The sequence below is a fragment of the Salmo salar genome, chromosome 18 (assembly GCF_965601325.2).
Source record: "Salmo salar chromosome 18, fSalSal1, whole genome shotgun sequence".
Classification (NCBI taxonomy): domain Eukaryota; kingdom Metazoa; phylum Chordata; class Actinopteri; order Salmoniformes; family Salmonidae; genus Salmo; species Salmo salar.
Genome location: NC_138308.1, coordinates 99,661,618 through 99,688,349, shown reverse-complemented (window position 1 = coordinate 99,688,349; position 26,732 = coordinate 99,661,618). Strand labels below are relative to the sequence as shown.

The following is a 26,732-nucleotide window of genomic DNA, read 5'->3' as shown; positions in this document are numbered from 1 at the left end:
TCAGATTAAATCGGGTACGTTTTTTATCCGGCCGTGAAAATACTGCCCCCTATCCATAACAAGTTAACTAAGACTGTCTCTGTGTTGGCTCTAAGATAATTTACTACTTTAACTAAGACTGTCTCTGTGTTGGCTCTAAGATAATTTACTACTTTAACTCAGACTGTCTCTGTTTGGCTCTAAGATAATTTACTACTTTAACTCAGACTGCCTCTGTGCTTTGGTGGGCACAAAAACCAGATTGGAATTGGAAGGCTTAAATTGTGATATCATTTTCCTGAACATGTCTGTGTCAACCAGGGAAAAGAAATCCATAGTACCTTTGTGTGGTAGATTAGTACACATTATCATCAAACTTCTCATCAGGTCTTGACTGATACCCAGTCCAATGTTGAATCTAGTACCTGAAATATGCTGCAAACTCACCACATTTAGATGTGGAGGAAAGTTCTCATACATTTACATTTTACATTTAAGTAATTTAGCAGACACTCTTATCCAGAGCGACTTACAAATTGGTGCATTCACCTTATGATATCCAGTGGAACAACCACTTTACATACAATAGTGCATCTAAATCTTTTAGGGGGGGGGGGATTAGAAGGATTACTTTATCCTATCCCAGGTATTCCTTAAAGAGGTGGGGTTTCAGGTGTCTGCGGAGGTAGGATTTATCAGGCGATCAATGGTGGAGAAGAGCACTCTCTAATTATTCTGATTAATAGTGATCAAGTTAGTAAAATGAGCCCATCTGGCATTTCTAATGGCCTTGTTAAATATGATGCTCTCTCATTTCTAATGGCCTTGTTATATATGATGCTCTCTCATTTCTAATGGCCTTGTTATATATGATGCTCTCTCATTTCTAATGGCCTTGTTATATATGATGCTCTCTCATTTCTAATGGCCTTGTTATATATGATGCTCTCTCATTTCTAATGGCCTTGTTATATATGAAGCTCTCTCATTTCTAACGGCCTTGTTATATATGATGCTCTCTCATTTCTAACGGCCTTGTTATATATGATGCTCTCTCATTTCTAATGGCCTTGTTATCTTGTTATGGATAGGGGGCAGTATTTTTACGGCCGGATAAAAAACGTACCCGATTTAATCTGATTATTACTCCTGCCCAGAAACTAGAATATGCATATAATTATTAGCTTTGGATAGAAAACACTCCAAAGTTTCTAAAACTGTTTGAATGGTGTCTGTGAGTATAACAGAACTCATTTGGCAGGCCAAAACCTGAGAAGATTCCAAACAGGAAGCGCCCTCTCTGACCATTTCTTGGCCTTCTTGATCATCTCTATCCAAAACAGGGGATCTCTGCTGTAACGTGACATTTTCTAATGCTCCCATAGGCTCTCAGAAGGCGCCAGAACGTTGAATGATGACTTTGCAGGCCATGGCTGAAAAACAGTAGCGCATTTGGATAGTGGTCGATCTGAGAACAATGAGACTGGCGCACACGTGCACGAGAAGAGTCCATTTTACTTTCTCTATCTTTGAACGAAAACAACGACTCCCGGTCGGAATATTATCGCTTTTTTTACGAGAAAAATCGCATAAAAATTGATTTTAAACAGCGTTTGACATGCTTCGAAGTACGGTAATGGAATATTTTGAAATTTATTGTCACGAAACGCGCCGGGCGCATCACCCTTCATTACCCTTCGGATAGTGTCTTGAACGCACAACAAAACGCCGCTATTTGGATATAACTATGGATTATTTGGAACCAAAACAACATTGGGTGATGAAGTAGAAGTCCTGGGAGTGCATTCTGATGAAGAACAGCAAAGGTAATCCAATTTTTCTTATAGTAAATCTGAGTTTGGTGAGTACCAAACTTGGTGGGTGTCAAAATAGCTAGCCATGATGGCCGGGCTATCTACTCAGAATATTGCAAAATGTGCTTTCACCGAAAAGCTATTTTAAAATCGGACACCGCGATTGCATAAAGGAGTTCTGTATCTATAATTCTTAAAATAATTATGTTTTTTGTGAACATTTATCGTGAGTAATTTAGTAAATTCACCGGAAATGTTCGGTGGGAATGCTAGTTCTGAACGTCACATGCTAATGTAAAAAGCTGTTTTTTGATATAAATATGAACTTGATTGAACAAAACATGCATGTATTGTATAACATAATGTCCTAGGAGTGTCATCTGCTGAAGATCATCAAAGGTTAGTGCTGCATTTAGCTGTGGTTTTGTTTTTTGTGACATTATATGCTAGCTTGAAAAATGGGTGTCTGATTATTTGTGGCTGGGTACTCTGCTGACATGATCTAATGTTTTGCTTTCGCTGTAAAGCCTTTTTGAAATCGGACAGTGTGGTTAGATAAAGGAGATTCTTGTCTTTAAAATGGTGTAAAATAGTCATATGTTTGAAAAATGGAAGTTTTCGGATTTTCGAGGACTTTGTATTTCGCGCCACGCCCATCATTGGATATTGGAGCAGGTGTTCCGCTAGCGGAACGTCTAGATGTAAGAGGATTTATATATGATGCTCTCTCATTTCTAATGGCCTTGTTATATATGATGCTCTCTCAGAATATCATAATGGACCTGCAACTTTGACTTCATCCAATTCCACTCCGTCTTTCTGCAGTTTCTCTTTAATTTATTCGTTTCCTCAGTCATCCAAGGGCCTCTCCATTTGGATGTGTCCTTTCTCAACTTTACTGGATCTATGGCATCAATGTTTTCCCTTCATTTACAATGTTTTTATTTAACTAACGTTGACTGGCAACAAGCTAGTAAAAAAATCCCCAGTGGTGATCAGAGAAAGCAACATCAACAATAGAGGATATGTCAATAGAAAGCCCCTTGGTAATAACCAGGTCCAGAGTATGGCTGTGGTTATGGGTGGGCCCAGTAGAAAGCCCCTTGGTTATAACCAGGTCCAGAGTATGGCTGTGGTTATGGGTGGTTCCAGTAGAAAGCCCCTTGGTAATAACCAGGTCCAGAGTATGGCTGTGGTTATCGGTGGGCCCAGTAGAAAGCCCCTTGGTAATAACCAGGTCTATAGTATGGCTGTGGTTATGGGTGGGCCCAGTAGAAAGCCCCTTGGTAATAACCAGGTCCAGAGTATGGCTGTGGTTATGGGTGGGCCCAGTAGAAAGCCCCTTGGTTATAACCAGGTCCAGAGTATGGCTGTGGTTATGGGTGGGCCCAGTAGAAAGCCCCTTGGTAATAACCAGGTCCAGAGTATGGCTGTGGTTATGGGTGGGCCCAGTAGAAAGCCCCTTGGTAATAACCAGGTCCAGAGTATGGCTGTGGTTATGGGTGGGCCCAGTAGAAACCCCTTGGTTATAACCAGGTCCAGAGTATGGCTGTGGTTATGGGTGGGCCCAGTAGAAAGCCCCTTGGTAATAACCAGGTCCAGAGTATGGCTGTGGTTATGGGTGGGTCCAGTAGAAAGCCCCTTGGTAATAACCAGGTCTATTTTATGGCTGTGGTTATGGGTGGGCCCAGTAGAAAGCCAGTAGAGCCAAATGGTAATAACTGGTTCCATTTAAACAGTATAACATGATGCTCTGGTCTGGTGGCTGACATTTAAACAGTATAACATGATGCTTACAGCTGAGAGCATTAGTAGTAGCTTTATGTGAACAACATCACCCATAGTTAAACACCAATGTCCCTTTGTCACACACAGATGTGACCTGTTTCAGGAAACTAGGCGAACAACTGAAAGCATTAGTAAAAATAGAGGCTGTCTCCACCCCACCACATATAGATACTTATCAGAGCAGGAGATCTGTGTCTGTTTGAGGTTATAGCTGTATGTGAACAACATCACCCATTGTTAAACACCTCTGTCCCTCTGTCACACATTTTACATGTATTTTTATATGTTTTTGTCATTTAGCGACTTACACTAGTGAGTCATTTAGCAGACGCTCTTGTCCAGAGAGACTTACAGAAGTGAGCGGATACATTTTTGTACTTTTCTAAGCACCAGTCTCTACCAACTGAGCCACACAGGACACACATGCAGAGAAACAAAAACACACACACACACACACACACACACACACACACCACACCACACCACACCCACACCCACACCCACACACACACGCACACGCACAGGCCCAGACATGTACCTCCCTCTTCTTGCCTTTGCTGACTGTTGCAGCAGGTCTATTTTAGTCTGAATGGGAACGTACAGTTGAAGTCGGAAGTTTACATACACTTAGGTTGGAGTCATTAAAACTCATTTTTTAACCACGCCACACATTTCTTGTTAACAAACTATAGTTTTGGCAAGTCCGTTAGGACATCTACTTTGTGCATGACACAAGTAATTTTTCCAACAATTGTTTACAGACAGATTATTTCACTTATAATTACTTGTATCACAATTCCAGTGGGTCAGAAGTTTACATACACTATTGGAGGATTACCTGTGGATGTATTTCAAGGCCTACCTTCAAACCCAGTGCCTCCTTGCTTGACATCATGAGAAAATAAAAATAAATCAGCCAAGACCTCAGAAACAAAATTTAAGACCTCCACAAGTCTAGTTCATCCTTGGGAGCAATTTCCAAATGCCTGAACGTACCACGTTCATCTCTACAAACTATAGTACGCAAGTATAAACACAATGGGACCACGAAGCCATCATACCGCTCAGGATGGAGACACATTCTGTTTCCTAGAGATTAACCTGTTAGGGCTAGGGGGCAGTATTGACACGGCTGGATAAAAAACGTACCCGATTTAATCTGGTTACTACTCCTGCCCAGTAAATAGAATATGCATATAATTATTGGCTTTGGATAGAAAACACTCCAAAGTTTCTAAAACTGTTTGAATGGTGTCTGTGAGTATAACAGAACTCAAATGGCAGGTCAAAACCTGAGAAGATTCTGTACAGGAAGTACCCTGTCTGACCATTTCTTGGCCTTCTTTGTCATCTCTATCCAAAACAAAGGATCTCTGCTGTTACGTGACACTTCCTACGGCTCCAATTGCCTCTCAGAAGGAGGAAAAAAGCTGAATCGTGGCTTTGCAGGCTCTGGCTGAAAAAAAGTAGCGCGTTTGGGTAGTAGCTGGTTACAGTACTGTGAGACTCAGGCGCGTGCCCGCGTCGACCGAATGCTTTGTTTTCTTTCCTCTGTTTACCTAAACGCAGATTCCCGGTCGGAATATTATCGCTTTTTGACGAGAAAAATGGCATAAAAATGGATTTTAAACAGCGGTTGACATGCTTCGAAGTACGGTAATGGAATATTTAGAATTTTTTTTGTCACGATTTGCGCCATGCTCGTAACCCTTATTTACACTTCGGATAGTGTCTTGGAACGCACGAACAAAACGCCGCTATTTGGATATACCGATGGATTATTTTGGACCAAACCAACATTTGTTATTGAAGTAGCAGTCCTGGGAGTGCATTCTGACGAAGACAACAAAGGTAATCAAACTTTTGTAATAGTAAATCGGAGTTTGGTCAGGGCTAAACTTGGTCGGTGTCTAAATGGCTAGCCGTGATGGCTGGGCTATCTACTGAGAATATTGCAAAATGTGCTTTCACCGAAAAGCTATTTTAAAATCGGACACCTCGATTGCACAAAGGAGTTCTGTATCTATAATTCTTAAAATAATTGTTATGTTTTTTGTGAACGTTTATCGTGAGTAATTTAGTAAATTCACCGGAGGTTTGCGGGGGGTATGCTAGTTCTGAACGTCACATGCTAATGTAAAAAGCTGTTTTTTGCTATAAATATGAACTTGATTGAACAAAACATGCATGTATTGTATAACATAATGTCCTAGGTGTGTCATCTGATGAAGATCATCAAAGGTTAGTGCTGCATTTAGCTGTCTTCTGGGTTTTTGTGACATTATATGCTAGCTTGAAAAATGGGTGTCTGATTATTTCTGGCTGGGCTGGATACTCTGCTGACATAATCTAATGTTTTGCTTTCGTTGTAAAGCCTTTTTGAAATCGGACAGTGTGGTTAGATTAACGAGAGTCTTGTCTTTAAAATGCTGTAAAATAGTCATATGTTTGAGAAATTTAAGTAATAGCATTTCTAAGGTATTTGAAAATCGCGCCACTGGATTACACTGGCTGATGCGTAGGTGGGACAAATTCGTCCGCGCCCGGCTGGCGGGCGGCTCTGGCAGCTCCGGGCTGGCGGGCGACTCTGGCCGCGCCCGGCTGGCGGGCGACTCTGGCCGCGTCCGGCTGGCGGGCGACTCTGGCCGCGCCCGGCTGGCGGGTGACTCTGGCTGTGCCCGGCTGGCGGGAGGCTCTGGCGGCTCCGGACAGGCGGGCGGCTCTGGCGGCTCCGGACTGGCGGGCGGTTCTGGCGGCTCCGGACTGGCGGGCGGCTCTGGCAGCTCCGGACTGGCGGGCGGCTCTGGCGGCTCCGGACTAGGATTCACCAGGCTGGGGAGACATGCAGGAGGCCTGGCTCTGGGCGCAGGCACAGGACTCACCAGGCTGGGGAGACCCACAGGAGGCCTGGTCCTGGGAGGAGGCACACAATAGACCAGGCTGGTGAGACCCCCTGGAGGCCTGGTCCTGGGAGGAGGCACAGGATAGACCAGGCTAGAGAGACCCACTGGAGGCCTGGTCCTGTGAGGAGGCACAGGATAAACCGGGCTGTGGGGGAGCACTGGAGTTCTAGTGCGTAGGCTTGCCACCCATACTCCAGGCTGAATGCCCACTCTTGGCCGGCACGGGCGGAGCGCAGGCATAGGGCGAATTGAGCCCTCCCAGCACCCCGGAGACACAGTGCGCAGAGCCGGCGCAGGATAACCTGGACCGAAACGGCGCACTGGAGACCATGCTCTTCTCCTGGTGCAGCTCCTTCCTCCGCTGCTTGGTCCTTTTCTGGTGGGTGATTCTGTAACAACCGTCGTCGCAATGAGACCAAGGTGCAGCGGAGGATGTGTTCATCATAAAGGATTTTAATAAACGAATGAACACTACAAACAAAACACGAAAAGAAACGACAGCCAAACAGTCCTGTCAGGATTAACACAAACCTAGACAGAAAATAATCACCCACAAACCCCAAAGGAAAAACAGGCTGCCTATGTATGACTCTCAATCAGCAACAACGATCTACAGCTATTCCTGATTGAGAGCCACACACGGCCTAACCAAAGAAACAAACCAACATAGAAAAATAAACATAGAACGCCCACCCATGTAACACCCTGGCCTAACCAAAATAGAGAACAAAAAAACCCTCTCTATGGCCAGGGCGTTACACCTATATCGATATAACCTGAAAGGCCGCTCAGCAAGGAAAAAGCCACTGCTCCAAAACCGCCATAAAAAAGCCAGACTACGGTTTGCAACTGCACATGGGGAAAAATATCGTACTTTTTGGAGAAATGTCCTCTGGTCTGATGAAACAAATATAGAACTGTTTGGTCATAATGACCATTGTTTTGTCTGGAGGAAAAGGGGGAGGCTTGCAAGCCAACGAACACCATCCCAACCGTGAAGCACGGGGGTGGCAGCATCATGTTATGAGGGTGCTTTGCTGCAGGAGTGACTGGTGCACTTCACAAAATAGATGGCATCATGAGGTGGGAAAATTATGTGGATATATTGAAGAAACATATCAAGACATCAGTCAGGAAGTTAAAGCTTGGTCGCAAATGGGTCTTCCAAATGGACAATGACCCCAAGCATACGTCCAAAGTTGTGGCAAAATGGCTTAAGGACAACAAAGTCAAGGTATTGGAGTGGCCATCACAAAGCCCTGCCATCAATCCTATAGAAAATGTGTAGGCAGAACTGAAAAAGTGTGTGCGAGCAAGGAGGCCTACAAACCTGACTCAGTTACACCATTTCTGTCAGGAAGAATGGGCCAAAATTCACCCAACTTATTGTCGGGAAGCTACCTGAAACGTTTGACCCAAGTTAAACAATTTAAACAACCAAATAATAATTGAGTGGATGTAAACTTCTGACACACTGGGAATGTGATGAAAGAAATAAAAGCTGAAAGAAATCATTCTCTCAACTATTATTCTGACATTTCACATTCTTAAAATAAAGTGGTGATCCTAACTGATCTAAGACAGGAACGTTTTACTGGGATTAAATGTCAGGAATTGTGAAAAACTAAGTTTAAATGTAGTTTGCTAAGGTGTATGTCAACTTCCAACTTCAACTGTACGTATTCTGTATGATGTACATTCAGAGTTCTAAACACTTAAAACACCAGTCAAACATCTGATTGAATCAGTCATTATAATTGGACTGTATGTTGGGGTGTATAAATGTATCTAACTACACATTAAACACTGAGACCTGTAGGGGTGTATCAATGTTCCTGTGGTGTTGGAGGTCTTCACTGTAGTAGACTGGATCAGCTCCTCTGTCCCTCACTCATCTCTCTCTCCTCTCTCTTTACCTAGTGACCCTGTTCATCAGAACGTCATGGTGGGTGGAAAAAGATGCTCTCTTCAGCAGCGGTGAATAACCACAACCCTGTCAGTCCATCTCTTTACTTCTCATTTCTCTTATTTTCTCTCTCCCCCTTCCCTTTTCACACCAGCACACTTATCTTTAGATGCAGCAGCCTTGACCTCCATCAACAGTATCAGCAACAGAGAGGTGTGAAGTTTCCACAACAGAGTTAGAGTCAGTTTATCATGTACTTCTCTTTAGATGCTGCAGCCTTGACCTCCATCAACAGAGTTAGAGTTAGTTTATCATGAGAACATACAGACACCACTGACTGGAACCAGCTGACAGTATCAGTTGTAAAGGCTTCATTACTACTAACAGAAGGAAAGTTGTAGTGTTATGTCCATGATGAAAAGGCTTCATTACTACTAACAGAAGGAAAGTTGTAGTGTTATGTCCATGATGTAATGTCATTGTGTGTGTTTACCTTGAGCAACACCATTGTATGGTTGCTAACTTGTCAAATTAAGCTTCCTAAAATTTGTTAGAAAATGTGTCAGTGTCACAACTATACTAATGTCACGTCCTGACCATAGTAAGATGTTATTTTTAGAGCAGGGTGTGACAGGGGGTGTTGTGTTTTTCTATGTTTTGTATTTCTATGTTGTTTATTTGGGATGATCTCCAATTAGAGGCAGCTGGTCCTCGTTGTCTCTAATTGGAGATCATACTTAAGTATGTTTTTTTTACACCTGTGTTTTTGGGTAGTTGTCTTCTGCTTAGTTTTCTGTACCTGACAGAACTGTGTGCTTTTGTTTTCGCGTCGTTATTTTTTCTTTAGTGTTCTGAGTTAAAATAAATATTCATCATGAGCAATCAACACGCTGCACTTTGGTCCCCTCTCTACGACAGCCGTTACAGTCAGTTTGTCACTTTCATGAGTTTAGAGTAATAACATGTTCCACTACTGAAGACATTGTTTCTAATCTAGGTTGGAGTAATAACATGTTCCACTACTGAAGACATTGGCTCTAATCTAGGTTGTGCCTTTATATTTAGAGAAAATGAACAACTCAGGAAGAATGTTTCACTTCTCTTTGTGACTTCTCTAACCCCAAACCCCAACCTGGTCTCATTGGTCTGTTTCACAAGCATTCCCCAAAGTCTGGCGATATTGTGCCTCTTGGTTTAGAAATGTCTGGTGGGTATTAGCATGATCTGAGAAGGTTTGAATCCTAAGCAACCTGCCAACACATTGTTTGAAGTAAAATAGACCAACATAGCTACCGTAGTAGGTGAAATCTGTGTGTTGGAAAACCTTGGTAGAGCATGGGTGTAGAAGGCATTGTGGTGCTCACGTGAATTTACTTTCTTTGACATTATGCTCACAATGCAAATAGTCCAGGAAGCCATTTGATTACATGTTCAGGAGTCTTAAAGCTTGGGGGTAAAAACTGTTGAGAAGCCTTTTTGTCCTAGACTTGGCACTCCGGTACTGCTTGCATTGCGGTAATAGAGAGAACAGTCTATGACTGTGGTGGCTGGGGTCTTTGACAATTTTTAGGGCCTTCCTCTGACACCGCTTGGTGTAGAGGTCCTGGATGGCAGGCAGCTTAGCCCCAGTGATGTTCTGGGCCATACGCACTACCCTTTGTAGTGCCTTGCGGTCAGAGGCCGAGCAATTGCCGTACAAGGCAGTGATGCAACCAGTCAGGATGCTCTTGATGTTGCAACTGTAGAACCCTTTGAGGATCTCAGGACCCATGCCAAATCTTTTTAGTTTCCTGAGGGGGAATAGGCTTTGTCGTGCCCTCTTCACGACTGTCTCGGTGTGTTTGGACAATTCTAGTTTGTTGTTGATGTGGACACCAAAGAACTTGAAGCTCTCAACCTGCTCCACTACAGCCCCGTCGATGAGAATGGGGGCGTGCTCGGTCCTCCTTTTCCTGTAGTCCACAATCATCTTCTTAGTCTTGGTTACGTTGAGGGATAGGTTGTTATTCTGACACCACCCGGCCAGGTCTCTGACCTCCTCCCTATAGGCTGCCTCGTCGTTGTCGGTGATCAGGCCTACCACTGTTGTGTCGTCTGCAAACTTAATGATGGATTTGGAGTCGTGCCTGGCCATGCAGTTGTGAGTGAACAAGGAGTACAGGAGGGGACTGAGCACGCACCCCTGGGGAGCTCCGGTGTTGAGGATCAGCGTGGCAGATGTGCTACCTACCCTCACCACCTGAGGGCGGCCCGTCAGGAAGTCCAGGATCCAGTTGCAGAGGAAGGTGTTTAGTCCCAGGATCCTTAGCGATGAGCTTTGAGGGTACTATGGTATTGAACGCTGAGCTGTAGTTAATGAATATTATTCTCACATAAGTGTTCCTTTTGTCCAGGTGGGAAAGGGCAGTGTGGAGTGCAATGGAGATTGCATCATCTGTGGATCTGTGGCGGTATGCAAATTGGAGTGGGTCTAGGGTTTCTGGGATAATGGTGTTGATGTGAGCCATTACCAACCTTTCAAAGCACTTCATGGCTATGGACCTGAGTGCTACGGGTCTGTAGTGATTTAGGCAGGTTGTCTTGGTGTTCTTGGGAACAGGGACTAAGGTGGTCTGCTTGAAACATGTTGGTATAACAGACTCAATCAGGGACATGTTGAAAATGTCAGTGAAGACACCTGCCAGTTGGTCAGCACATGCCCGGAGCACACATCCTGGTAATCCGTCTGGCACCGCAGCCTTGTGCATGTTGGCCTGTTTCAAGGTCTTTCTCACGTCGGCTACGGAGAGCGTGAACACAGTCTTCCGGAACAGCTGATGTTCTCATGCATGCCTCAGTGTTGCTTGCCTTGAAGCGAGCATAGAAGTGGTTTAGCTCGTCTGGTAGTCTCGTGTCACTGGGCAGCTCGCGGCTGGGCTTCCCTTTGTAGTCTGTAATAGTTTGCAAGCCCTGCCACATAAGACGAGCGTCAGAGCAGGTGTAGTATGATTCAATCTTAGCCCTGTATTGACGCTTTGCCAGTTTGATGGTCCGTCGCAGAGCATACCAGGATTTCTTGTAAGCTTCCGGGTTAGAGTCCCGCACCTTGAAAGCGGCAGCTCTACCCTTTAGCTCAGTGCGAATGTTGCCTGTAATCCATGGCTTCTGGTTGGGGTATGTAGGTACAGTCACTGTGGGGACGACGTCCTCGATGCACTTATTGATAAAGCCAGTGACTGATGTGGTGTACTCCTCAATGCCATCGGAAGAAACCCAGAACATGTTCCAGTCTGTGATAGAAAAACAGTCCTGTAGTTTAGCATCTGCTTCATCTGACCACTTTTTTTATAGACAGAGTCACTGGTGCTTCCTGCTATAATTTTTGCTTGTTAGCAGGAATCAGGAGGATAGAGTTGTGGTCGGATTTACCAAATGGAGGGCGAGGGAGAGCTTTGTACGCGTCTCTGTGTGGAGTAAAGGTGATCTAGAATTTTTGCAAAAGTAAAAGTTGTCAAAATATACATTTTATAAATATAAATACAGATACACCAAAAAACGACTTAAGTAGTACTTTAAAGTATTTTTACTTCAGTAATTTACACCACTGGACATAAAAGGAACATTGTTACACATGAAAACCTGGTGTGACAATATTGAAACTGTAATGCCACCTAGTGGACACCAAGAGGAACTACACCTCACACACACAAACACAATAACCTTAAAACAGATGCATGCTTTATATATTGTTCTTTTTTATTAGCTAAATATGTCCAATCAAGGAGACATTTCAAAAGACGGAATGTAAAGCACAAACGCCTGGAAAGTTCTTCAAAAGCAGCTGTAGTGAGTGAAGTATCTTGAGGTTACCTGAAATAGGTCAAAGCATATATTAAATACAACTCAACAACATCTTCAACACAGACATAAGTTACCTGCTATATTTGGGCAACAGGATTAACACAGAGAGAACTTGGCAAAATACATTGTATGTTTCTGTAGTACGAGTAGGCTGTTGTGTACAAGCCTCCTAGCTAATAAAATATTGGAGCTGGCAGTCATTTAGTTACATTTTAACTTCTCTGGGCTAGGTGGGACGTGAGCGTCCCACTCTATTCAACAGCCAGTGGTAGAGCGTGGCGCGAAATTCAAAACCTCAAAAATGCTATAATTTCAATATTTCAAACATACGACTATTTTACACCATTTGAAAGATAAGACTCTCGTTAATCTAAACACATTGTCCGATTTCAAAAAGGCTTGTAGCTCCCACATACACAGTAATACCCAACAAAAGGTTTGTTTGTAGCTCCCACATACACAGTAATACCTAACAATAGAAAACACAATCTTAAAAATGTATATAATAAATATCAGAACAAGTTGTGTAAGTCACTGAGTCACATGTCAGCTACAAACATTTAGATTGGTAAGTTAGTCTAGCCAGTTGTCTAAACTTCTGGTAATAATGCCCCAATACCAATTTTGTTAAGTCACTCTCAGATATGGTTAACAAACATAAGTCTTGGCAAAATGTGTAGAATCGCAGGAAATTCCCTGCAATACTGCTCCATGGCAAAATGAGTCTAATTGCATGAAATGTATTATAAATGTCTATTTCACTCCACCGTCAGGAGGGAGGGGGAGGTAAAATGTTTTGCCAGTGAGGTGGGGGGCACCCCAACAAAATCTCAGTTAGGGCCCCCAAAAGGCATGTTAAGATCCAAATGAACATCAGAACATGGACAGAGGGGGACCTGGGACTTCATCCACAAATCATCTCACAGTAATTGCTGATCTAGGATGTGTCTATAATCTCATTCTTGTTGTAAACTGCAAAACTGATCCGAGAGGAACACTTCTACTCTGAGACATGTGGTGGTTCATTTCTGCATTACCAAATGAGGAGAAACAAACTTCACACAGTCAGAGTTATACTTATAACTACATCTTTAATAATAAGAGCTTTGCAATAGCAATGACTTTCAACGATTCACCATTTCGAGTGACAACACAACAGCTACTGAGATATTTTATAGCAAAGATCCACCCCCCCCCTAGTCGACATAACAAACCACAGATATAATGAACAGTTCACAAAGGAAGACTTTATAATGAGAAAGGAGTATCCCGTAGCCAGATAGCATTCACTATAAATGATCGTTCAGTTTGGTCCCTAAAACGAGGTTCTAATCTCATTCCTGGTACTTCATAGCACAAAAACACCAACTCATCCAATGGCATAACTCAATTGTCAACTCTAGATACTCCCATCTCAAGTAAAACCCCTTCTTGACCCCTCTCCTGGACAAGCTCACTGAGGAGAGTGAGCCTCTAGGTCATACACTATCCCAGGATAAGTGCAACATCAGAGGACATCCAATGGTCCAGACACCGCCATACACCTCCCCCAATGCCAAAGGAGGGAGTGACTTGCTCACAGACATTGTGGAGACAAGTAATTGGTTCCCCATTAATCACACCATCCCTTCACATGGTTTAACAGATACATTCACATATGAAGACAATGTTCCATCCTGTCCTCTTCCCTTCCTGATATTCTGCATAGCAGCAGGGATATGTGAAAGACAAGCCTGACTTCTCCTCTGTCTGGGCCCCAGGTGACTGGGCCCCGTGTGACTGAGCCCCAGTGTGACTGAGCCCCAGTGTGACTGAGCCCCAGTGTGACTGAGCCCCAGTGTGACTGAGCCCCAGTGTGACTGAGCCCCAGTGTGACTGAGCCCCAGTGTGACTAAGCCCCAGTGTTACTGAGCCCCAGTGTGACTAAGCCCCAGTGTGACTGAGCCCCAGCTGAGGGAAGAAGTGCAACTGCCAACACCAGAGTCCGAAGGGATACATTCTAATAACAAGTATATCACATCTGCACATTATACAGATAAGACATCTTAATTATCTATGTTACCCAACTAATTCTGATTCATCCGCCACAGACACTTGATAGGTTAGATTGAATGTTGATAGGTCCCAAGAAACAAAGAGATCTTCTGTTGAATCTGACAATTAATCTGGATGGTTGTACAGTCGTCTCAAATAAAACTGTGAAGGACCTCGGCGTTACTCTGGACCCTGATCTCTCTTTTGAAGAACATATCAAGACTGTTTCAAGGACAGCTTTTTTCCATCTACGTAACATTGCAAAAATCAAAAACTTTCTGTCCAAAAATGACGCAGAAAAATTTATCCATGCTTTTGTTACTTCTAGGCTGGACAACTGCAATGCTCTACTTTCCGGCTACCCGGATAAAGCACTAAAGAAACTTCAGTTAGTGCTAAATACGGCTGCTAGAATCCTGACTAGAACCAAAAAATTTGATCATATTACTCCAGTGCTAGCCTCCCTACACTGGCTTCCTGTTAACCTCTATGGGCTAGGTGGGACGCAGGCGTCCCCCCCGTGGTGCACTCCATCAACAGCAGGTGCATTTCAAGAGCGGCAAATTTGAATCCAAATAAATGTCAAAATTCAAATTTTTCAAACATACAACTATTTTACACCCTTTGAAAGATAAACATCTCCTTAATCTAACCACGTTTTACGATTTCAAAAAGGTTTTACGGCGAAAGCATAAATTTAGAGTATGTTAGGACAGTACATTTACAAGAGTTGTGTGTAATGTTTTGTCAATTCAAAGACAGGGTCACCAAAACCATAAAACCAGCTAAAATGATGCACTAACCTTTTACAATCTCCATCAGATGACACTCCTAGGACATTATGTTAGACAATGCATGCATTTTTAGTTCTATCAAGTTCATATTTATATCCAAAAACAGCGTTTTACTATGGCATTGATGTTGAGGAAATCGTTTCCCTCCAATAACCGGCAGTCAAGTCAGCATCACAAATTAAATAATTAAAATTAGAAAACATTGGTAAAATATTATATTGTCATTTAAAGAATTATAGATTTACATCTCTTGAACGCAATCAACTTGCCAGATTTAAAAATAACCTTACTGGGAAATCACACTTTGCAATAATCTGAGCACTGCGCCCAGAAAAATACGCGTTGCGATACAGACTAGTCGTCATGTTGGGGAGATCTAAAATCGAAAATACTATGTAAATAATCCATTACCTTTGATTCTCTTCATCAGATGTCACTTCCAGGTATCACAGGTCCATAACGAATGTAGTTTTGTTCAAAAAAGCTCATCATTTATGTCCAAAAATCTCCGTCTTGTTAGCACATGATCTAAGCCCGCCGGACTTCACTTCATGAACGAGGGGAAAAAATATATTTACGTTCGTTCAAACATGTCAAACGTTGTATAGCATAAATCATTAGGGCCTTTTTTAACCAGAACATGAAGAATATTCAAGGTGGACGAATGCATACTCTTTTATAACGTATTGGAACGAGGGTACCCAACATGAACTCGCGCGCCAGGTGTCTAATGGGCCATCATTGTTCCATGGCTCTTGTTCCTTCAGATCTCCCTCCAGAAGACTCAAAACACTTTGTAAAGGCTGGTGACATCTAGTGGAAGCAATAGGAAGTGCCAAAATATTCCTCAGCCCCTGTGTTTTTCAATGGCATAGGTTTAAAGGTAATACAACACATCAGGTATCCACTTCCTGTCAGAAAATGTCTCAGGGTTTTGCCTGCCAAATGAGTTCTCTTATACTCACAGACACCATTCAAACAGTTTTAGAAACTGTAGAGTGTTTTCTATCCATATATAATAAGTATATGCATATTCTAGTTACTGGGTAGGATTAGTAACCAGATTAAATCGGGTACATTTTTTTTATCCAGCCGTGCAAATACTGCCCCCTAGCCCTAACAGGTTAACCTGTTATGGGTAGGGGGCAGTATTTTCACGGCTGGATAAAAAACGTACCCGATTTAATCTGGTTACTACTCCTGCCCAGTAACTAGAATATGCATATAATTATTGGCTTTGGATAGAAAACACTCCAAAGTTTCTAAAACTGTTTGAATGGTGTCTGTGAGTATAACAGAACTCAAATGGCAGGTCAAAACCTGAGAGATTCCTTTACAGGAAGTGGCCTGTCTGACCATTTCTTGAACTTCTTTGCCATCTCTATCTTTTACAAAGGATCTCTGCTCTAACGTGACACTTCCTACGTCTTCCATGGGCGCTCAAAGCCCGGGAAAAAACAGAATGTCGTCATCCCAGCCCCAGGCTGAAACACATTATCGCCTTTCTCAAGTGGCCGATCAAGGGACTGTGGGCTTAGGCGCGTGCCCTGGCTGCCCCCGTCTTTGTGATTTTCCCTCTGTTTGCCGAAAAGGAGATTCCCGGTCGGAATATTGTCGCTTTATTACGAGATATATTGCATAAAAATGGATTTTAAACAGCGGTTGACATGCTTCGAAGTACGGTAATGGAATATTTAGATTTTTTTTGTCACGAATTGCGCCATGCGCACGAACCTAATTTACCATTTCAGATAGTGTCTGGGACGCACGAACAAAACGCCGCTATTCGGATATAACGATGGATTATTTTGGACCAAACCAACATTTGTTATTGAAGTAGCAGTCTTGGGAGTGCATTCTGACGAAGACAACAAAAGGTAATCAAACTTTTATAATAGTAAATCTGATATTGGTGAGTGCTAAACTTGCCGGGTGTCTAAATAGCTAGCCCTGTGATGCCTGGGCTATGTACTTAGAATATTGCAAAATGTGCTTTCACCAAAAAGCTATTTTAAAATCGGACATATCGAGTGCATAGAGGAGTTCTGTATCTATAATTCTTAAAATAATTGTTATGCTTTTTGTGAACGTTTATCGTGAGTAATTTAGTAAATTGTTAGCAAATTCCACGGAAGTTTGCGGGGGGTATGCTAGTTCTGAACGTCACATGCTAATGTTAAAAGCTGTTTTTTGATATAAATATGAACTTGATTGAACAAAACATGCACGTATTGTATAACATAATGTCCTAGGTGTGTCATCTGATGAAGATCATCAAAGGTTAGTGCTGCATTTAGCTGTCTTCTGGGTTTTTGTGACATTATATGCTAGCTTGAAAAATGGGTGTCTGATTATTTCTGGCTTGGTACTCTGCTGACATAATCTAATGTTTTGCTTTCGCTGTAAAGCCTTTTTGAAATCGGACAGTGTGGTTAGATAAAGGAGAGTCTTGTCTTTAAAATGCTGTGAAATAGTCATATGTTTGAAAAATTGAAGTTTTTGTATTTTTGAGGAATTTGTAATTCGCGCCACGCCTATCATTGGATATTGGAGCAGGTGTTCCGCTAGCGGAACGTCTAGATGTAAGAGGTTTACATTTACATTTAAGTCATTTAGCAGACGCTCTTATCCAGAGCGACTTACAAAATGGTGCATTCACCTTATGATATCCAGTGGAACAACCCCTTTACAATAGTGCATCTAAATCTTTTAAGGGGGGGGGGGGGGTTAGATGGATTACTTTATCCTATCCTAGGTATTCCTTAAAGAGGTGGGGTTTCAGGTGTCTCCGGAAGGTGGTGATTGACTCCGCTGTCCTGGCGTCGTGAGGGAGCTTGTTCCACCATTGGGGTGCCAGAGCAGCGAACAGTTTTGACTGGGCTGAGCGGGAACTGTGCTTCCTCAGAGGTAGGGGGGCCAGCAGGCCAGTGGTGGATGAACGCAGTGCCCTTGTTTGGGTGTAGGGCCTGATCAGAGCCTGAAGGTATGGAGGTGCCGTTCCCTTCACAGCTCCGTAGGCAATCACCATGGTCTTGTAGCGGATGCGAGCTTCAACTGGAAGCCAGTGGAGAGAGCGGAGGAGCGGGGTGACGTGAGAGAACTTGGGAAGGTTGAACACCAGACGGGCTGGTTAAGGCAAGGGCTGATTTCAAGGTTTTACTGCTAGCCTACAAAGCATTACATGGGCTTGCTCCTACCTATCTTTCCGATTTGGTCCTGCCGTACATACCTACACGTACGCTACGGTCACAAGACGCAGGCCTCCTTATTGTCTCTAGAATTTCTAAGCAAACGGCTGGAGGTAGGGCTTTCTCCTATAGAGATCAATTTTTATGGAATGGTCTGCCTACCAATGTGAGAGACGCAGACTCAGTCTCAACCTTTAAGACTTTACTGAAGACTTATCTCTTCAGTAGGTCCTATGATTAAGTATAGTCCGGCACAGGAGTGTGAAGGTGAACGGAAAGGCTGGAGCAACGAACCGCCCTTGCTGTCTCTGCCTTGCCGGTTCCCCTCTTTCCACTGGGATTCTCTGCCTCTAACCCTATTACAGGGGCTGAGTCACTGGCTTACTGGTGTTCTTCCATGCCGTCCATGGGAGGGGTGCGTCACTTGAGTGGGTTGAGTCACTGACGTGGTCTTCCTGTCTGGGTTGGCGCCCCCCCTTGGGTTGTGCCATGGCTGAGATCGTTGTGGGCTATACTCGGCCTTGTCTTAGGATGGTAAGTTGGTGGTTGGAGACATCCCTCTAGTGGTGTGGGGGCTGTGCTTTGGCAAAGTGGGTGGGGTTATATCCTGCCTGTTTGGCCCTGTCCGGGGGTATCATCGGATGGGGCCACAGTGTCTTCTGATCCCTCCTGTCTCAGCCTCCAGTATTTATGCTGCAGTAGTTTGTGTCGGGGGGCTAGACATGGAGTGGTATCTAGTGGTCTGATATTCTAGTGGTCTGATATCTATAGTAGACATGGAGTGGTATCTAGATAGGGTACTAGGTATTGTGCTAGGTAGTGCATTAGTGAGGGTGCTAGGTAGGGTACTAGGTAGGGTGTGTACTGTACCTGTCCACTATGTAGGAGCAGGCCTCGTGGTTGACTGATGTTACCAAGCTATCCCTGTTTAAACTCACCCCCCCTGATGTTACCAAGCTATCCCTGTTTAAACTCACCCCCCCCCTGATGTTACCAAGCTATCCCTGTTTAAACTCACCCCCCCTGATGTTACCAAGCTATCCCTGTTTAAACTCACCCCCCCTGATGTTACCAAGCTATCCCTGTTTAAACTCACCCCCCCCCCTGTTGTTACCAAGCTATCCCTGTTTAAACTCACCCCCCCCCGATGTTACCAAGCTATCCCTGTTTAAACTCACCCCCCCCCTGATGTTACCAAGCTATCCCAGTTTAAACTCATCCCCCCCCCCGATGTTACCAAGCTATCCCAGTTTAAGGTCCACTATAGAACACCAGTAAGGTCTACTATAGAACGCCAGTAAGGTCTACTATAGAACACCAGTAAGGTCTACTATAGAACACCAGTAAGGTCTACTATAGAACACCAGTAAGGTCCACTATAGAACACCAGTAAGGTCCACTATAGAACGCCAGTAAGGTCCACTATAGAACGCCAGTAAGGTCTACTATAGAACACCAGTAAGGTCCACTATAGAACACCAGTAAGGTCTACTATAGAACGCCAGAAAGGTCCACTATAGAACACCAGTAAGGTCTACTATAGAACACCAGTAAGGTCCACTATAGAACACCAGTAAGGTCTACTATAGAACGCCAGTAAGGTCCACTATAGAACGCCAGTAAGGTCCACTATAGAACGCCAGTAAGGTTCACTATAGAACACCAGTAAGGTCCACTATAGAACACCAGTAAGGTCTACTATAGAACACCAGTAAGGTCCACTATAGAACACCAGTAAGGTCCACTATAGAACACCAGTAAGGTCTACTATAGAACACCAGTAAGGTCCACTATAGAACACCAGTAAGGTCCACTATAGAACACCAGTAAGGTCTACTATAGAACACCAGTAAGGTCCACTATAGAACACCAGTAAGGTTCACTATAGAACACCAGTAAGGTTCACTATAGAACACCAGTAAGGTCCACTATAGAACACCAGTAAGGTCCACTATAGAACACCAGTAAGGTCCACTATAGAACACCAGTAAGGTCCACTATAGAACACCAGTAAGGTCCACTATAGAACACCAGTAAGGTCTACTATAGAACACCAGTAAGGTCCACTATAGAACACCAGTAAGGTCTACTATAGAACACCAGTAAGGTCTACTATAGAACACCAGTAAGGTCCACTATAGAACACCAGTAAGGTCCACTATAGAACGCCAGTAAGGTCCACTATAGAACGCCAGTAAGGTCCACTATAGAACGACAGGAAGGTCCACTATAGAACGACAGGAAGGTCCACTATAGAACACCAGTAAGGTCCACTATAGAACACCAGTAAGGTCCACTATAGAACACCAGTAAGGTCTACTATAGAACACCAGTAAGGTCCACTATAGAACACCAGTAAGGTCTACTATAGAACACCAGTAAGGTCTACTATAGAACACCAGTAAGGTCCACTATAGAACACCAGTAAGGTCTACTATAGAACACCAGTAAGGTCCACTATAGAACACCAGTAAGGTCTACTATAGAACACCAGTAAGGTCCACTATAGAACACCAGTAAGGTCCACTATAGAACGACAGTAAGGTCCACTATAGAACGACGGGCGCCAAGATGCCCAGACGGGCGCCAAGACTTCCTCCTCTTCCTCTCGTTGTCACACACTGATCTGTTTCACCTGTCTTTGTGATTGTCTCCACCCCCCTCCAGGTGCCGCCCATCTTCCCCATTATCCCCAGTGTCAGTGTGTAGAGTCCTGTCAGTGTGTAGAGTCCCGTCAGTGTGTAGAGTCCCGTCAGTGTGTAGAGTCCCGTCAGTGTGTAGAGTCCCGTCAGTGTGTAGAGTCCCGTCAGTGTGTAGAGTCCCGTCAGTGTGTAGAGTCCCGCCAGTGTGTAGAGTCCCGCCAGTGTGTAGAGTCCCGTCAGTGTGTAGAGTCCCGTCAGTGTGTAGAGTCCCGTCAGTGTGTAGAGTCCCGTCAGTGTGTAGAGTCCCGTCAGTGTGTAGAGTCCCGTCAGTGTGTAGAGTCCCGTCAGTGTGTAGAGTCCCGTCAGTGTGTAGAGTCCCGTCAGTGTGTAGAGTCCTGTCAGTGTGTAGAGTCCTGTCAGTGTGTAGGGTCCTGTCAGAGTCCTGCCAGTGTGTAGATTCCTGCCAGTGTGTAGAGTCCTGCCAGTGTGTAGAGTCCCGTCAGTGTGTAGAGTCCCGTCAGTGTGTAGAGTCCTGTCAGTGTGTAGAGTCCTGTCAGTGTGTAGAGTCCCGTCAGTGTGTAGAGTCCCGTCAGTGTGTAGAGTCCTGCCAGTGTGTAGAGTCCCGTCAGTGTGTAGAGTCCTGCCAGTGTGTAGAGTCCTGCCAGTGTGTAGAGTCCTGCCAGTGTGTAGAGTCCTGTCAGTGTTGTCTTTTAAATGTTATTTACTATATGTAAGACAACAGCAAAAAGGGCAAGAAGGTAGAGACAACAATACATCACGCAAAGCAGCCACAACTGTCAGTAAGAGTGTCTATGATTGAGTCTTTGAATGAAGAGACGGAGATCAAACTGTCCTGTTTTGAGTGTTTGTTGCAACTCATTCCAGCCCCCATCTGTATCGGCTAACTGTCTACTGCAGGACTCCCATTTTGTATGTGTGTATGCAGCATGATTTTACATACGGTATGTGTTTATAGGTTTGCTTGAGCTGTTCTATGCATGTATGAGAGTGTACCTGTGGTTGAGGATGACTATATTATTGAGAGCCATTAAACTAGTATATACTTAATTACAGCCTTGTTGGTCAACTGCAATTTACAGAGATATTTAATGAGCTGGTAGAGATTATATAACGTAGGATAGTATCACCTCTAGCATCAGACAGGGATGTCTGGGGGAAACACTAGTGTTCTCTTTGAAACCACCAGGTGGCAGTGCATCCCAATTATTAAATAGTTGTTTGTTTCTGTAGCGTTTTCTACATGACTGTTTCTCCATACAGTTTGTAATTACACACAGTGCTGTATCACATTTTGGTTAAACACTACTCTAATTTATATACCAATAGTATTTAAATTAGTTCACACAGTATCTGCTAGAAGGGGAAACAACAGCATTGAACGAGGACAAACAGGAAGTCTAACACGTGTACACACATGAAAAGGCACAGACATAAAACAAGTGCACGTGTAAACACACAGACACTCTTTCCCTCTCTCTTCCTGTAGATGTGTGCGCTGGTGTGTGTGTGTGCGCTGGTGTGTTTACGTGTGTGTGTGTGTGTGTGTGTGTAGCGTTCAGCCTCATTTCCCCCCATGACTTTCATTGTGTTTGAAGTCTGGGCCACTGCATATAAATCAGCAATGTAAAGAGATGGGGTGAATGAGTGGGAAAAGTACATTCTACACAAATTACCTTCATAATAACAAATGTGTCCCCCTGAGGGGAAATTAACTTCCAGCCAAAAGGGGTGAGAAATTACACCAATATCAGTGGACCATTTGCACTAATGTAAATAAACATAGATGATGGAACATCTTCCCTTTAGCTGACGTGATGAACCTCTAAGGGAACATAAATATTTACCATCTAAACCATGTGTGAGGGGAAGGGGTTTCCTTCATTTATGCTATTTTCTACAGAATAATAGTAAAGACATGAAAACTATGAAATAACTCATACTGTATAGTTGTAACCAAAAAAAAGTGTTAAACAAATCAAAATATATTTTCCAAGTGATTACCTCATGAAGCTGGTTGAGAGAATTGGTATACTAATATATAACATATATACTATATAACATATATACTAATGCATATATATATATACTAATATATAACATATATACTAATGCATAGCCAATCTAATGCTTTTACATTTATGGTGAATAGTGAATGGTATTATGTGCACCCTTCAGGAGAAGTGAGTGATGTCATTAAACTGAATTGAAATCATGATAATTAGTTATTAGTTACACAGACATCCGACCAAATTATGTACAAATATTCACAGGCCACTGAAAACGACAAATTAAGAAAGACTACAAATGAAATGCTTCCCCCACATATTAAACATATTCAAAGTACATCTACAAGAACAAATATAGCGATATACAGATAATGTTTGCTATTTCAGTTGTCATTGATTGTCATTTCCCCTCATCCCAATTCACGTCTACATCTGTAGAACCTTTCCATTTAACTGCATAGTAGGCCAGCTAACATGGGACAAGTGCTGGGGAAAAACCTTTCCATTTAACTGCATAGTAGGCCAGCCAACATGGGACAAGTGCTGGGGAAAAACCTTTCCATTTAACTGCATAGTGGGCCAGCTAACATGGGACAAGTGCTGGGGAAAAACCTTTCCATTTAACTGCATAGTGGGCCAGCTAACATGGGACAAGTGCTGGGGAAAAACCTTTCCATTTAACTGCATAGTGGGCCAGCTAACATGGGACAAGTGCTGGGGAAAAACCTTTCCATTTAACTGCATAGTAGGCCAGCCAACATGAGACAAGTGATGGGGGGGAAAAACAGTCACATGCTAGATCAAACAGTGAAATACCAACAAAGTCTGGCAGGATGTCATCCAGAATGTGGACATTTAAGACCACGTGCAAGGGGTCAAAGGTCACAATTGTGCAGAATGGGAAGTATCACCGATAACCAGAGACTATATGCATTATTAGTATATTTTATATATTTACATTTATGTTTAAAGACCGGCACATACACAGAAAAGACCTGGTTCATTTTCACCCGTTAGAATGAATTCCTCCTCAAACTGTCAGATATAGTTTCATTAGTTCATGAAGGTCTTTGGACAGGAAGGTTGTGGTTTAGCTAATGGCCCACTTTTCACCAAAATGGAGAAATGGCATGTTTTTTGTATAAAAGCAAAAAGTGAGTAAATGTTTTCTGATAGGGTCGACTACATCATAGGAGAACGGTCCTTACTGGTGCTGCAGAAAACACACTTTCAACATTTCTGTCCTTTCACCTCAATTAGATGGTGGATGTGAAAGAGCTGGCCGACGGCTATGAAGGAGTCTGGAGGAGGAACAATGAGACATGACAATGGCATGTGTATGTTACAATTATCTTTATATGAATTTTGGCATGTCTTGTGTAAAATGTGATGCTATAACAAATAAACCTTACCAGTCACAACTGTGTCAATGAATTGTTGGACGTTCCACATTGCAGATGACTTTCAAGGCGAGTCGAGAGTGATGTAGAGTAACCTTGACTTATAAATAACTACTTAATATTATTTGTAGCTCAGTAATTCAGTCACAATTCACCCTTCGATCACAGTCTTGATGCTCTGGAACACGGCAATCTATGATTTCAAGCACTTATAACGAGCACCTAGACTACAGACACCTGTGTAGCACTGACAACACTTCAACTTGCACTAATGTGTGGTCAATTAGACATTAACGACCAGAAATGACTAGACACCTTGTAAATACTTGACTTAACCCTTGTGTAGTCTTAACAGTCTGTTTACTCCCATTGTCCCAAGGGTAAAAAATGACCCACCTTCACTAAACCCTGAAAATAAAGCAGCTTAATTGAATTTTAAAGTCCAAATCTATTTTGCATGAAGAAGCAACGTGTCATTCATCAAACACTTTGTGAATATCTGGGTTTTCCAGAAAGACTGCATTTAGTCAGTGGACACCACTCATTTTTATTACAACACACCTGTCATAATTGTTTTCTTTACTAAAGTAGAGGTTTATTATTATTGCTAAAGGTACTGCATAGGTATAAACATGTTTTTTCCCCAAGAGATAGCACTCGTTCCCCATTCCTAACCAGGAGTTCCCATCAAATAGAAGGAATGAAGTGACACCTTGTGTAGAATGTCCTTTTAATAGAGTTGTGATAACATATTATGTCGTGGAGTAACAATACAATCCTTGTCTGCAAAAGCCAACTTTTACCTGGGGGCTTTGTAGACCCTTCAAAGGCGTTCCGATACCTGGTCCCCATGAAAAAACCCACATGTTATGACAGCTTATAGACAGTAGTAGGCAAATGAAGGGAAAAAGGTACAATAATAAGATGATGTTAATAGAAAATGACTCAAGTAAAAGTGAAAGTCACCCAGTAAAATACTAAGTAAACGTCATTGCTAAAATATACTTAAGTATCAGTGGTAAAAGTATAAATGATTTGACCTTCCATATATTAAGCAAACCAGACAGCACGATTCTCTTGTTATTTTATTTAAGAAATAACCAGGGGAACACTCCAACAATCAGACATCATTTACAAATGAAGCATGTGTTTAGTGAGTCCTCCAGATCAGAGGCAGTAGGGATGACCAGGGATGTTCTCTGTTTAGTGAGTCCTCCAGATCAGAGGCAGTAGGGATGACCAGGGATGTTCTCTGTTTAGTGAGTCCTCCAGATCAGAGGCAGTAGGGATGACCAGGGATGTTCTCTGTTTAGTGAGTCCTCCAGATCAGAGGCAGTAGGGATGACCAGGGATGTTCTCTGTTTAGTGAGTCCTCCAGATCAGAGGCAGTAGGGATGACCAGGGATGTTCTCTGTTTAGTGAGTCCTCCAGATCAGAGGCAGTAGGGATGACCAGGGATGTTCTCTGTTTAGTGAGTCCTCCAGATCAGAGGCAGTAGGGATGACCAGGGATGTTCTCTGTTTAGTGAGTCCTCCAGATCAGAGGCAGTAGGGATGACCAGGGATGTTCTCTGTTTAGTGAGTCCTCCAGATCAGAGGCAGTAGGGATGACCAGGGATGTTCTCTGTTTAGTGAGTCCTCCAGATCAGAGGCAGTAGGGATGACCAGGGATGTTCTCTGTTTAGTGAGTCCTCCAGATCAGAGGCAGTAGGGATGACCAGGGATGTTCTCTGTTTAGTGAGTCCTCCAGATCAGAGGCAGTAGGGATGACCAGGGATGTTCCCTGTTTAGTGAGTCCTCCAGATCAGAGGCAGTAGGGATGACCAGGGATGTTCCCTGTTTAGTGAGTCCTCCAGATCAGAGGCAGTAGGGATGACCAGGGATGTTTTCTGTTTAGTGAGTCCTCCAGATCAGAGGCAGTAGGGATGACCAGGGATGTTCTCTGTTTAGTGAGTCCTCCAGATCAGAGGCAGTAGGGATGACCAGGGATGTTCTCTGTTTAGTGAGTCCTCCAGATCAGAGGCAGTAGGGATGACCAGGGATGTTCTCTGTTTAGTGAGTCCTCCAGATCAGAGGCAGTAGGGATGACCAGGGATGTTCCCTGTTTAGTGAGTCCTCCAGATCAGAGGCAGTAGGGATGACCAGGGATGTTCCCTGTTTAGTGAGTCCTCCAGATCAGAGGCAGTAGGGATGACCAGGGATGTTCTCTGTTTAGTGAGTCCTCCAGATCAGAGGGAGTAGGGATGACCAGGGATGTTCTCTGTTTAGTGAGTCCTCCAGATCAGAGGCAGTAGGGATGACCAGGGATGTTGTCTGGATCAGTGTGGGAATTGGACCATTTTCCTGTCCGGCTTAGCATTCGAAATGAAACAAGTACTTTTGTGTGCCAGGGAAACTGTATGCAGTAAAAAATACATT

At 43.4% G+C, this 26,732-nt stretch overlaps 1 protein-coding gene and 1 long non-coding RNA gene across 3 annotated transcripts in view; one reads left to right on the top strand and one right to left on the bottom strand.

Annotated features, from left to right (window-relative positions):
• LOC106583397 (butyrophilin-like protein 2) overlaps positions 1-9,276 on the top strand; it is a 428,110-nt gene extending 418,834 nt beyond the window's left edge. The window contains exon 13 of the mRNA XM_082965415.1: positions 8,405-9,276. Coding sequence (XP_082821541.1) covers positions 8,405-8,469 — 65 coding nt within the window. The 3' untranslated portion in view covers positions 8,470-9,276. The remainder of the gene's footprint in view (positions 1-8,404) is intronic.
• A 2,909-nt stretch (positions 9,277-12,185) lies between these two features.
• Positions 12,186-25,758, bottom strand: LOC145861824 (uncharacterized). 2 transcript variants are annotated; one of them, XR_014381529.1, is made up of 3 exons: positions 24,328-25,751; positions 24,124-24,216; positions 12,186-12,239 (listed from the first exon to the last, which is right to left on the bottom strand). It is a non-coding gene; the product is annotated as an uncharacterized LOC145861824 (long non-coding RNA). The 2 variants fall into 2 exon arrangements; XR_014381528.1 differs by lacking the exon at positions 12,186-12,239 and having other exon boundaries at positions 24,063-24,216; positions 24,328-25,758.
• Positions 25,759-26,732: the final 974 nt, after the last annotated feature.